The sequence below is a fragment of the Daldinia decipiens genome, assembly GCF_022478715.1.
Source record: "Daldinia decipiens strain CBS 113046 unplaced genomic scaffold F4813scaffold_1, whole genome shotgun sequence".
Lineage (NCBI taxonomy): Eukaryota > Fungi > Ascomycota > Sordariomycetes > Xylariales > Hypoxylaceae > Daldinia > Daldinia decipiens.
In genome coordinates, this window is record NW_026054544.1 from 391237 (window position 1) to 403894 (window position 12658).

Genomic DNA, 12658 nt, shown 5'->3' on the forward strand with positions numbered 1-12658 from the left:
CGGATGTTGGATGTAAAGACTATAAATACTAGGCATCCTGTCTAAGAATAATATACTTTTTAACTTATTAATTACTGTGCAAATAGGATCACATGGCTGCATCATGAGTAGTGAGATGCTGCTGATGTAAAATGTAGGGCTGCAACACGGACCTTCTTCGCTGATGCTGACGTGACCTTCCAGCCTGCCAGGCGGCCAGGGGCACCTGAACAATCGGATAGCTGCTGCAGGTGCTATAGATGTCCTTCTAGGCTCCTCTTGGCAATGGGCTATGTACCTAATATGTAGTTTTCTGCTTCATAAGTACGCATCTGTACAATACATGAGGTACATCTAAGTGGCTGGCTAAATTCCGGTATGTAGTGGCTTCCCTTCCTCCTTTCCCCCACGCGACAAGACGCGTTTTCAGTGGATGGCAAGGGCCCCATTTCACTACATAGCTTTAGGTGCAGTACTTTAGGTATGTACCTATATTGGGAAGAAATTGCCTAACCATGCAGCGTCTTCTATAGACTTCAATGTTGCACTACATTGCATTCGGAAACTCATCGTTTCTTTTCGTAAAAGATGCTGATAGGAATTTGCGGCGGTAAGATATTTATTTAATTCTCTCACCTGCCTGCCCCCTTGAAGAATTCTCGCTTATACTAATATACTAAACCACAGCAAAATGTGCCGGTAAGAGCACCGTAGCTCAATACCTGATAGAGCATCACGGCTTCAAGAAGCTACACTTAACATTATCAGCACCTAAGAGTGACACTCACCCGGACGCATCCGATTCCGATGCAGGTTTGATCATCTCCGATCCCCCTAAGAAAGGTCTCCCTCTACCTCGGAAGCAGATATCCCCATCTTATACCTTCTCTACTACCACGTCCCTTCTGGACTTCGTAACAAAGCACTGGCGCTCGCGCTGGGTCACAACAGACGTCCATGACGAGGGCGTCCTCGAGACCCTGGGTCGACGACCATTCTTCATTCTAATCAGCATCGACGCGCCTCTGACCGTGCGGTGGCAGCGTTACCAGCGACGAAATAGTGAGCAACAAGAGACGGAGAATCAAGACCCCATCAGTCTGGAAGAGTTTGTATCCCAATCTGATCAGCATCTCTATGATGTCTCATACGGTGTTCTCCCGCTCATGTCGCGGGCCGCGATCCGGTTGCTGAACACCTCTTCGGACCTTGCACACCTGTACGCCACGCTGGGTAAGCTAGACTTAACGAATCCCGACCGCCTGCGCCCTAGCTGGGACAGCTACTTTATGGCTCTGGCATCCCTCGCGGCGCAGAGGTGTAATTGCATGAAACGCGCTGTAGGGTGCGTATTAGTAGATTCCAAACATCACGTCATCAGCACGGGCTACAACGGGACCCCGCGGCACTTGTTGAATTGCGGCGAAGGCGGCTGCCCGCGGTGTAACTCGGGAGAGAGCAGCGGAGCAGCATTATCTACCTGTCTTTGCCTTCATGCGGAGGAAAATGCCTTATTAGAAGCCGGCCGTGAGAGGATTCGTGACGGAAGCATTCTGTACTGTAATACATGTCCATGCTTGACGTGTAGTATCAAAATTGTACAGGTTGGTATCACCGAGGTAGTATATAGTCAAGGATACAGCATGGATACAGAAACGGCCGAAATCTTTCGGAACGCTGGGGTGAAATTAAGACAGTTTTCTCCGGTAAGTACTTATTTTCTTCAATCATTCCTCGAGCTGAGGTTATCAACATGGATATAAGAATTAGCACTAATATGTACGCAGCCGGCCAACGGACTAATACATCTAGAGAAGATGGAGCTCTACTGATGTATAAAGTATAATAGATAGATCTTGTGCTCTTTCACGCCTTCCGGGTTGCGAGGCTTGCGGGAAATCTGAATACATGGACCAAGATAGGAGTAGCAAAGAAAGGACTTGTAGACAAGGAATCACTTATATAACCGTAACAAAACGAAAGGCCTCAGATATTCGTAAACTGATTGTCATTAGAGAAATTAAGAGTATTTGGACTCTATCGAGACTAACACCTCTTGATAAGAGTCCATTAAGTGGTATGTTGAGCATGTAACGCAAGACATGGCTAACTTTCTTGGACCACCAACTTCAGGTCCCAAGTCCCTCGAATACGATACGCCATATTCGTGAGGGACGGACGGGTTGTCGAATCGAAATATGTAACACGTTACTGATGTCTCGTTTCGTCGTTCGTACCAACCCCCTCTCCCTTTCCTCCTAAACCCTCCAGACCTTCCCACATGTTCTCGTTTCACAACCCCTATGCGGGGATGGCGGCCTTCGTGGCTCTTCGCTTGGCAACAGCCTTGGATATCCAGAGACCGATCAAGCCAACAGCGACGACGAAAACGATGCAAAAGACGACAATAACGCCAGCTTCTTGTTGCTATTTGAAATGTTAGCGTGTCCCTATATTGTATTGTATATAACATTTCCCTAGAGCATTCTTGTTTGAATACAATCAACAGGTAAGGTGAAAGTGATAATAATGGGTTTACATACAGCCCAGTTCTCACGGCGGACGATGTGGCTGAGGGTGTCGCGAGCGACAACGGCGTTGTTGATGGCAGGCATGTTGATAAACTACAAATTGAGTCAGTACTATGCTATTCCAAGTCCAGCGTCTATCAATTGAACAACTTGATCAAAGTAGATCCGTCCTAACACATGAAATTCGCGCGTTGCGGTAGGATGCAATTAAAAAGGCGCATGTAACAATTCATTGGAATCGAATAGATCTGACTCGGGATCGCAGAGCTCTCTCGGGCGAAATTCGGTAACGCGAATGAAATGGTAGTATGCTTTGTATGTTTTGATGTCGTTGCTGGCAAGCTCTTCAAACCTCCAATTGATATTCATAGAAATGCGGCTTACCTCTTAGGTGGTCGGAAGAGTAATGCTGTGGTTGCTATGCGGAATGCGGAATGCAGATGAGTAACTTGGTGGTGGATGAGCTTAACTGTTGCTTGACAGGTCAGAGAAGCTAAATCTGCGAACAACACAGGCCCTTGGATAGGATCGAGTGAGAAGATTTCCACAAGGACAAGTGAGTTGAAGGAGTAAAAGAGCAGAACAAGAAGTTAGAAAAAGGTGGGAGAGATCCGGGTCAAAAAGGAAAATAATAAGATGAGCTCTCGGCGTTAGACCTGGAGACGAGGGCAACAAAAAAAAAAAAAGCTTGTCCGGGGCGGCAGCTCGGTAAGCCTGCAGCAGCCAGGGCGGCTTGAAGCTCTGCGCGATTTTGTAGGTGGAGGTCTACAGGCACCGGGGTCACCGGATCCACTGAGTGGATAGCTGTATTTATTGTAATGCCGCAAATTGGCAGAATTAGGTATGGCTAACGAACATCTGATCGGCGCAATGGGGAATGCGAAAGGCGGCGAGGGTCTGAGCTCACGAGTAAACCCGACTTTGGCCACGCAACAACGATTGTGCATTGTGCACGTCGTATACTCATAATAATGTATCAATTGGAAAAAGAATATTTACTTACAGTTAAGTATCCGCAATCCACTATCCAGAAGACTCTCTACGAATTGCTACGAAGGTCCTCGGCGTTGCGAGAAACCGATAGCTGTGGATTCTGGAGAAGGCGGTATCGTAGGATTTATGAATTGGAATTACGGATGGAGAGGTCGAAGAGAGAGATGTGGAGTTCACTAACCTAGGTACTTGGCTAACCTAGGCCGTTGTTTATGGTCCAAGTGCGGTGATGTCAGGTCCGGCCATTGCCTGCTACAGCACTAGTCCGCGTCCGGCTCGTGATGGCTTAAACCCTTTTCGTGGCAGTCATGCGATAGTGATAGGTACCTTGTGGCTATCGCAAGAAACTATGCCGACAGCAAGTACTGTTTACCACGTAGAGACTTCCATCCAATTGTCTTAAAAAGCCTCTTCTACTATTTCTCCTTTCGTAACCTTACAGGGCTCCCAGAAATATTAGCTAACACTACAGTAAGAAAACAAGTATGTAAGGTAGCAGTAATGCGTGAATTTATTAGACCACTTAAATGTTACTTTTTCCAAGAGTACCAGTTCAGTCTTACGACTTATACGACACCCCAGTTACATTAAGACGCTATGGTACTGTTTACATGTACACAGATCCTAGCGAGGCTAAGCTTTAAATCGTCGATGGAGCCAGACTTACATACGATGTAGATGTGCCCTATTGACGATCTACATACATAGTGGCAGAACAGACAATCAAATAAACGCATCGTCGAAGTTGACGGCTCGCAGCAAATCTGTTTAATTTGTAGTATCAGTAAAACATATAGACGTTAGTCGCAAGTATATACATGTAAGTAGCTGAGTACATGATAATAGCACAGTACTAATCGTAAGCTAGCCCTTTGGGAAATTTCAATCGCGCATCGTTGAACCCAGCGCCGTTGTGGAGCATTCCTTTCTTGGGAATATTTATGTTTACCTTGCAAGGATATGGAAATCATCTCAAGACACCTGACAACGAACCGTATCCGTTTTCTGAAGCTCTGCCAAATGTCTCTTTACCAATTATCAATATGTACCTACCAATTACACCTACATATGTAATGTAGGTATCTAACTTGGTATTCAAGAGGCTCTGGAGATCAGCAATACCCGTACCTGGAAATCAAAGTTTCTAGGCAAAACGTTATTTCAGTCCGAGCCAGGTATCTCCCGGATACATTAGGTTAGTATACTACTTAGCAGTGGGCTAAATCTTTCGTTCCTGGTCTATAAAACTTTGAGGCGAAGACATCGCTATCCGGCAATAACAGGTATTGAGGCAGAATGCCGTAAAAAAAAATAATAATAAAAAAACATGCCCCATACTACATATGATGGCTAGTATGGGGTATTTTTGACGCTATTCTGTGAGGGCTACATGCTAGTTCTTCATCCCGGATTACCATTACAGCTGAAGAACATAAGTCTTGAACTTCAATCGCTTTGTCTTCAAGCTGACTCTACTAAGTAAAAGACTTGCGTACCCTTGGGATCTAAGCAAGACCCAAGTGTGCCAATTGAATCCTTCGAATGCTCGCATAGGTGCCAAGTAGAGGGGTGTTATCATGAAATCGGAGTTCTGTCTTTTCTTGACGTTGGCGATAATATTATAATTTATCATGTTACATGAAGCCAGCTCGACTAACAATATTTCGACGATATCAAGATGCCCATAATCAATGCGGATTGGCCAACCAGCCTCGAGCCACTTTTAGGTATTGCTTTAATAGCTTGCTATATCGTAGGCCTCGGGATATATCGCCTATGTTTGAGCCCTCTTGCTAAGATCCCTGGCCCAAAACTTGCCGGTAAGAAATATTCGAAACCCGAAGCAATTATGCATAGTATGAATTACAACTACTAAGTGAGGTTGTCTAGCGTTAACTACTTGGTACAATGCCTATCATGACATGCTTCGAGGGGGTCAGTACGTCTGGGTTGTAGAGGAGATGCATCGAAAATACGGCCCAATCGTCCGGATCGGACCAGATGTAGTCCATATAAATGACCCTATGTTTATTGAAAAGCTATACTCGCAATCTCCGAAGCAGAGACGTGAAAGATATTGGACGATTCTTCAAACACTTCAAGCCACGGGATCGATTCTAGCTACCCAAGATCACGAACTCCATCGCAAGCGTCAGGTAGTTCTCAATCCTTTTTTTTTTTCTTTCGCAACAGAATGTGCGGCGCTTAGAACCCGCCATCAATGATATTCTCGCAAACTTGTTCTATCGAATGGATGGATGGGCTGAAGTTGGCCAACCTGTGCGGATGAACGTTGCGTTCCGAGCAGCAACGAAATATATTATTCAGACCTATGCGCTTGGTGAAGGGGATATGTGTCTCGACAAGGAGAATTGTAATACCGCGTTTTTTATATTAGTGAGTATATTTCAACCAATTCGAATTCTTTTTTTCGTTGCTTTATACCAAGTCCGGCTTTTCACAAGTCGGTTTAGAAGCCGCGGATATATAAAGCAAGCTTCACTACCTCGATTCCAACTCAAGAGTTAATAGCGATTTCTAACGTCATATACTATAGTGAAACCCAGTCGACTGGCTCATCTCAGAACCCACATGTTTTAGCTAGCCAATCTTCTTAATAACTTACCTCCAAAATTAATGACTATTCTTATACCCCAGGTCGGCGTATTTATGAGTTTTGTCGAGGTAGGCAAAATGAACCTAGAACTTTTGGCGTCTTGTATAGCTAACAACATATAATAGGGGTTGGCTGTTCAAGTCGAAGAGGTCACTTGCTTAGTGATTGTGAGCTGTTCGGTCGGCTGAGAGCCGAACTGGAAACTGTCATGCCCGATCGTAATAAGCTTCCAGTGGCATCGAAGTTGGACAATCTCCCGCTCCTAAATGCAATCATAGAAGAAGCCATCAGGCTTTACCCTGACGCTACCCATCGGCAAGATCGAACATGTCCTGACGAGGATCTCGTCTACGAGGCGCCAAACGGCCAAACATATGTCATCCCAGCTGGCTCAGCCGTCGGCATGGCAGTTCCGATGCTGAATCGCAACCCTGTCTTGTATGATCAACCAGACGAATTTCGACCTGAACGTTATCTAGAGAACCCAAAGCTTTCAAAAATATCACATGTCGTTTTCTAGGGGAACGAGGCAATGCATATGAATCAATCTTGCGTACCAGGAACTTCGGACTTTTACTGCTGGTATCACCAGGTGTTACGATATCTACGATCCGACTAGAAAGACTCAGAGTGGTCCAACATTAGAGTTGTATCAGACCACGAGGGAAGATGTTGCAATGCATTCGGATTTCATAACGACTGCGCCATATAAAGGCAGTCTAGGTCTAAGGGTCATGATTCGGAGTTGAGTCTGAATGAAGCTGGCTACACGGCTATTAAAAACATTAAGTTAGGTATGTACCTATGTATATTAACACTCAGATAGCAAACAAACAGCAAACAAACCTATAGAGAGCTCTGAAGTAGGGATTCGGTCTAGAGGGATAAATATTATTGAACTTGACTGTAGGTAGCGGATTCGTGGATATGATATGCACCCCTTTTGTAAAGGCCAAGTAAATTAGTTCTAGTGATGACGCTCAAAATTACTTCAAGCCCATAGTAGATTGATGACTCGTATGTCTGTATGTGCAAACCAAACACCACCACAACATATGCGATGACGACTTTGCTAATCTCGCGGTGTATAAGTAATTCCCCTAGCACTAAATATCTGTCATACAACTCCCCGCCATCTCATAATTTCGCCGTCTCGGTCAAGTCCCCGACCTTCAGCTTACCGCCGTACTTTTCTAGAACATTCTTGCCATGGTACTTCCAGAATTGCTTCGTCGCGTTTTTGCCGGCCATGCGCTTGAGGATCTTTGCTCCTCCTGGGTGCTCGTCGAGGAAATCTACGATGGGAAGAGATTATTGTTAGTCTAATCGGTTGACAATAGCGAAAGGGAGAGTTTGACGGAAACAGTCTTACTTGTGATATCATAGACGCCACTATCTACGATTATGTACATGCCGTTCTTCTCGTCCTTGTGTTCGGCAACATCTTTCGCTGTGAATGTCTTAGACATGGTGGAGATTACGGGATTCGGCGCTGGAATTTGGAGAACTCGGCTTAGCTTGGGAAGATGTCTCGCTGGGTATGATGTTTGTGATAGACGAAGAATGTGTCTAACCTAGGAATTAATTATTTATACGATAGACACTATGGAATAGGTAAATTCGTGATGTAGTGACTCAGGAGCTTAGTGATTGTCGAGGAACAAGAAATCCAGCTTATCGCAAACTTCCCGTCGTGATTTAATCCATTCAAAAGAACCTCGGCATAACATCATCCAAGGTACAGAACTCAACAGGGGTTCAATTACCTTCAACGCTATTGGTGCGTCGGATACATTAACCTTACCGCCCCAGAGGTAAGATAGAGCACTAACATGCTTCTGGAATAGCGGATATTGTGGATCGAATCATGTACCTTAGGCACGGTACTTAGGTAGGTATTCCGTGTACCTACTACATGTACTTCGTCCTGACAGGTGACAAGTATTATTTTATCTTCACTACATGTAAACCTATAGATTGATCTCGGGTTGCTTACTATGAGGTCTTTCAATGATAGAGTTGATTTATAGCTAAGATGCACCAATATGCTTAAGGCTACTACTATGCGATTAGATCTGAGGAACATGAGTGTAGGTGATACTCAGATATCTCAAAGCTCCAACCTCCCGCCTTTAATTCAACACAGTATTTCTCCTATTCTATGAGTATGCCCCGTTCCATGGCCCTCCTAAACAAGTCTGCGAACGTCGAAGTACCCCTGCAATCGCTCGTTTGCATCTTGTCTAAAGCAGTAGGCATCCATTCCCCTATTTTTTGTATTCGGTTGTTGTTCTGTATATTGTTAGCTAGACTGGTCACTCGGGATTCATGATGCTCTATAAAGCATAGTGTACGTACGGAAGGATGAGTACTCAGCCATTCAGGCGGTTCTCCCTGTTGCGCTCTTTCCATCCTCTTCCAGAAACCAATGGCTTCCTGCGGATTGTAGCAAGCTTCCGCCATCATCATTAGGCCGATGTAGTCTGCCTCGCTCTCCTGCATGCGACCCATGGGCCTCGAGAATAAAAGATCTAGAACTGCGCTACCAATGAACTGTGTACCTAAAATCGCTATCCCACCCGTGAGAAATATGAGAGAATAGAGAAGGATGTTTATCCCAATCTGCCCTGACATGCGCTCGGCCACGTGCCCGGCCAGATTGTGAGCAATCTCGTGGCCTAGCACCGTCGCAAGGCCATCGTCGTTTCCAGCAATGGGTATCAAGCCGCTAAAGACAAAGACCTTTCCGCCGGGAAGGACGAATGCGTTCGCGGTGTCTAATCGCTGTTAGCGCATTGGTTTGTCTTGTCTCGCGTCATAAATCCGCCGAGATAGGTAAATCCCGAGGTTTTCACGTACGGGGATCGTCAATTACCCTAATCTCCCAATTGCTATCTTCCATGCCCGATACGGGTATTAACTTTCTCATGACACGCTTCACCATGATCGTTCGCGGATCCCAGTCGCTTAAGAAACGCCCGCCAGAACGCTCTACTTCCCATATAAGGCGCTTGACCTGCGCCTCGCTCGCCGCCTCTACCGACTTCTCACTAAAACAATTAAAGCGCCGGCGGCCTGACACTGGTACAGTCTGGATATTTATATAGTAGAATATCACCGCGCCGGCAACGGAGAGGGCGACAACGGTGTGCAGACTCGGGGAGCGGGCGAACCGTCTAAGACGATCGGAGGTTACGAGAGGTCTGGCCTGGGAGAGCCGGTAGTGAGGATCAAGATTATAGTTGCGCGTCTCGCGAGGAGGGCGTGGCCAGTTGTTCTTGCGGAAGTGAGTATGGGAGAATGGTCGGATTCGTTGGATAGGACGAAGAGAAGGGAAGGTCGGGGGAGACGGAGGAGACACTCGCATCGGCAGAGAGTGCCATAAAGGCCGTAGAAACCGACGCGATTGCATCGTGAGGTTTGCGCGCACGCGCACGCGAGAAGGCAGAAGACACAAGCCGGCGTAAAGGTTGAAAGTTGAAAGTTCAGCTGTGAGCTAAGAGAAGAGCTTAGGTTAAGTATTACGTCAATTATTTCTGTAAGTGCCAAGACCACTAGATCCGGGTTATAAATAGAATGGGTTATACACATACTATGTACATAGGTACATATGCGCCTAGCCAATGATCCCTCCCTCTTACCAATAGTGGACCTATGTCCAACTCTACATAATAATACTATCGACCTACAACATCACAACACATGAGGATACATGGCCAATCAACAGGTAAAAGTTCAAATAGCAAATCAGATAATAGTATGATATATAATAACCCAGTTAAAACATTATCCAGGATAACCAGGAAGCCTTTTATACCCCTCCAATTCATACATAACCCCAGAAAAAAAGAATCTACAATATTATCTCATAGGATCCCAGTCCTTAATATCTTCCGTAGAAATATATCTATAGCGCAAGGAAGAAGAATGCTGCTACACCCATAAGCGTAAAGCTCACGCTTGTCTTAACACTACCAGCAACAGGCACGACGCAGTTAGCTCCCTTGCAACCGGCAGCCCCAGTCGACGCCGCACCGCCGGGAGTCGTGAATGATGTCGTTATTGTTCCGTTGTAACCTAGGTTGATGCTGCTGGAGAGAACTACGGTTGGCGTCACGACGACGTAGGACCCGCCGTTGGTGATGGTGGTGCTTCCGCTGCTGCTGGCCGTTGTAGGGCTCGGGGTCGAAACTACGCCCGTTTCCGTTGCCGTGCTCTCAGCCGGCTTGCTGATTGTGCCAGGTGTCTCGGCAGGTTTGCTTGAGCTAGGGGTGGCGCTTGGGCTTTCCTTGCTCACAGGACACACAGTCGTCGTGAGGGTAACTTCGCTAGTGACGGCACCAACGGGGCAGTTGGTGACAGTGGCCGCGCAAGAGGTAACCGTGTATGTATTCGTCACCTCAACTACGCTGGTGGTGTACTCAGCGGGTGCACTTGAAGTTGGCGTTGGCTCAGTCTTGGAGCCTTCCGATTTGGTCACAGGGCAAACAGTGGTTCCGACTGAAATAATCTTGGTAGTGACGTAACTGCCCGCGGGGCAGTCGGTCACTGTTGAGGCACACGATGTGACGGTGTGGATATCAGTTGAATAAATGGTTGAGGTGGTCATCTCCTGCTCGGTAGTAGTGACCGACACGCTCACGGTGGGCGAGACAACAGACGAACTTGAGGTTTCCCCATTCTCATCGGTACAGGAATCGTCGTCCTCGGAAGCGGTTGATGTTGCCGTGTTTTGCGAGGCAGAGGAAGTCGTCGTTACAGACGCGCCAGGGCCGTCGGATTGGGTCGACACGGAGGCGGTAGTAGACTCGGTGGACACCGAGGTAGCGGAGCTAGGTGCGGCAGATGTGCTAGACGGGCTAGATGCCGTTGACGAGGTCGAAACTTGGGCTTGACCCTCCTTAAGCTCGTAGACCTTGATATCTTTCACCTTGAAGTTGGAGGATTCGAAGTCTCCGCCCTTCGCGGCGACATACTCATTGCAGGTGCCAAATCCAGTTGTAGCCTTGCAGCTAGTGTCCCACTGACCAGTCTGGCCAGCGACACCACAGAAGTTAACGTTCAAAACCATCTTCATATCCTTGAATGCCTTGTCGACGTTACACTTGCTGATCACATAAGATGGCTGGCCCCATGCAGAACCGGGAGCCGGCTGGCCGCTTGAAATGTCCTTGGGAGCGCCGTCGCGGGGCCAATCCCAAATCTTAAGGAAATCATCCGTCCATTCCAACGCGAAGATACCTCCGGAGGGGGACCCGAAGGTAGAAGAAATCTCGGAAGCGGAACAACCTTGGAAGTTCGCTTGTCCGTCAGCGAAGTCGTAGCAGTTGGGGGAGTCGATCTTCGCTGTCATGTCACTTGCAACAAGTGTGCAGTCCCCGACGACATCAGGCTTATCAACATGGGAGGTGTGGCGGTTGAAGTTAAGATCGTTCCAGTTCTCATAGAGATCGATTTCACCCTTAGTTGGCCACGGGTCACCAAAGAACCACTAATAATTCAGGTTAGCGGGCTCCATATGCAAGCATATACAACCAATGCCAAGGAAAGAGAAAGACTCAAGGCTCGTACGAAGGCTCAAAGGCATAGTGCGACGCTATAAGCATAAGGAGACTTACGAATGCGGGCCACGAACCACAAACGGGCTTAGGCAGGTGAGTAAATTCGGCAATGATTAAACCCTTGTTGTAAACGTTTTTACTTTCCAACCTAACACTCTTTCGCCCAGCACCTGTAGCTTGGTAACTGCCAGCAATATCTACACCAACGTATACCTCATCATCCTGGGTCTTAACCAAGCCAAGGTCCTGCGCGTTGGCCTGGGTTTGGTACTGGACGTAACCGCCGTTGGGGTCAGTCCCCTAAGGAGAAAGTTAGACGAGTCAAATGAGTAAAGTCGTTTACTTAGGCACTTACGCTGAAGAAATTGAACTTATCAAAGAAATTAGTCGAGTTGTAAACTTCGGAAACCTGATACGATTTGGTAGCGCCCGTATTGGCAGCTATGGCAACAGCAGCAGCGCCGACAGTTTTAAGGAGTGACGAAGCCATTGCTATGGCTATAGTATGCGTATATTAAAGAGTGACTAGAAATAACCGAAAAGAAGAATGACGTATCTTGCGTCAAGAGTCGAATGCTCCAGGGATTTATAACAACGAAACAGCGTAAGAGAAAGGAAATATGAAGACATCCCATGCCCAACACAGCGGTTCAGGCATATTTAAGAAAAATCAACGGGCAGGAGCCCCTGAATTGAGACAAGAGGTTCGTCGACGTCCAATGACTGTGGACTTAGACGCTGCAGATTAGCGGCGCTGCTACCGCGCCTGCGCATAGGTAAGTAAGCTTCCCAGTATCATGGTGGGCTCACGTTTCGATGAAAGGACGACGTTGCCCATTGGGTAGCATCCCGCTCTACTTCAAACAATGTTTATGTAGTACTGGAAACCAACTTCTACTCTTGGGAAGGGTCCGATTCTGAGGGGATTCTGGATTGTGATAGGCTTAGGTGGATAGCACCACAGCGCACGGAAGGAG

At 46.9% G+C, this 12658-nt stretch overlaps 6 protein-coding genes across 6 annotated transcripts; 2 read left to right on the forward strand and 4 right to left on the reverse strand.

Moving 5' to 3' along the window:
- The first annotated feature begins 408 nt into the window (after positions 1–408).
- Positions 409–1905, forward strand: F4813DRAFT_5249 (cytidine deaminase-like protein). Its single transcript, XM_049248601.1, has 3 exons — positions 409–589; positions 667–1685; positions 1767–1905. The coding sequence occupies exons 1-3, from the start codon at positions 568–570 to the stop codon at positions 1809–1811; spliced, it is 1086 nt and encodes a 361-aa protein (XP_049104607.1). The 5' UTR covers positions 409–567; the 3' UTR covers positions 1812–1905.
- A 47-nt stretch (positions 1906–1952) lies between these two features.
- On the reverse strand, positions 1953–2797 carry F4813DRAFT_5234 (uncharacterized protein). The gene is made up of 5 exons (XM_049248600.1): positions 2661–2797; positions 2523–2603; positions 2263–2406; positions 2031–2195; positions 1953–1980 (listed from the first exon to the last, which is right to left on the reverse strand). Exons 2-3 carry the CDS (start codon positions 2592–2594, stop codon positions 2281–2283), a joined length of 198 nt encoding a protein of 65 aa, XP_049104608.1. The 5' UTR covers positions 2595–2603; positions 2661–2797; the 3' UTR covers positions 1953–1980; positions 2031–2195; positions 2263–2280.
- Positions 2798–5056: 2259 nt separating this feature from the next.
- F4813DRAFT_5905 (uncharacterized protein) lies at positions 5057–6080 on the forward strand. The gene is made up of 3 exons (XM_049248666.1): positions 5057–5323; positions 5394–5900; positions 6061–6080. Exons 1-2 carry the CDS (start codon positions 5182–5184, stop codon positions 5726–5728), a joined length of 477 nt encoding a protein of 158 aa, XP_049104609.1. The 5' UTR covers positions 5057–5181; the 3' UTR covers positions 5729–5900; positions 6061–6080.
- Positions 6081–6857: 777 nt separating this feature from the next.
- F4813DRAFT_5267 (cytochrome b5) lies at positions 6858–7601 on the reverse strand. The gene is made up of 3 exons (XM_049248607.1): positions 7493–7601; positions 6967–7415; positions 6858–6893 (listed from the first exon to the last, which is right to left on the reverse strand). Exons 1-2 carry the CDS (start codon positions 7587–7589, stop codon positions 7258–7260), a joined length of 255 nt encoding a protein of 84 aa, XP_049104610.1. The 5' UTR covers positions 7590–7601; the 3' UTR covers positions 6858–6893; positions 6967–7257.
- Positions 7602–7954: 353 nt separating this feature from the next.
- On the reverse strand, positions 7955–9766 carry F4813DRAFT_5395 (peptidase family M48-domain-containing protein). The gene is made up of 4 exons (XM_049248623.1): positions 8996–9766; positions 8479–8904; positions 8117–8412; positions 7955–8047 (listed from the first exon to the last, which is right to left on the reverse strand). Exons 1-3 carry the CDS (start codon positions 9530–9532, stop codon positions 8275–8277), a joined length of 1101 nt encoding a protein of 366 aa, XP_049104611.1. The 5' UTR covers positions 9533–9766; the 3' UTR covers positions 7955–8047; positions 8117–8274.
- Position 9767: 1 nt separating this feature from the next.
- On the reverse strand, positions 9768–12519 carry F4813DRAFT_394827 (glycoside hydrolase family 16 protein; the record flags this gene model as incomplete). Its single annotated transcript, XM_049247615.1, has 4 exons — positions 9768–11611; positions 11739–11981; positions 12037–12179; positions 12492–12519. 4 exons carry the CDS (start codon positions 12517–12519, stop codon positions 10028–10030), a joined length of 1998 nt encoding a protein of 665 aa, XP_049104612.1. The 3' UTR covers positions 9768–10027.
- Positions 12520–12658: the final 139 nt, after the last annotated feature.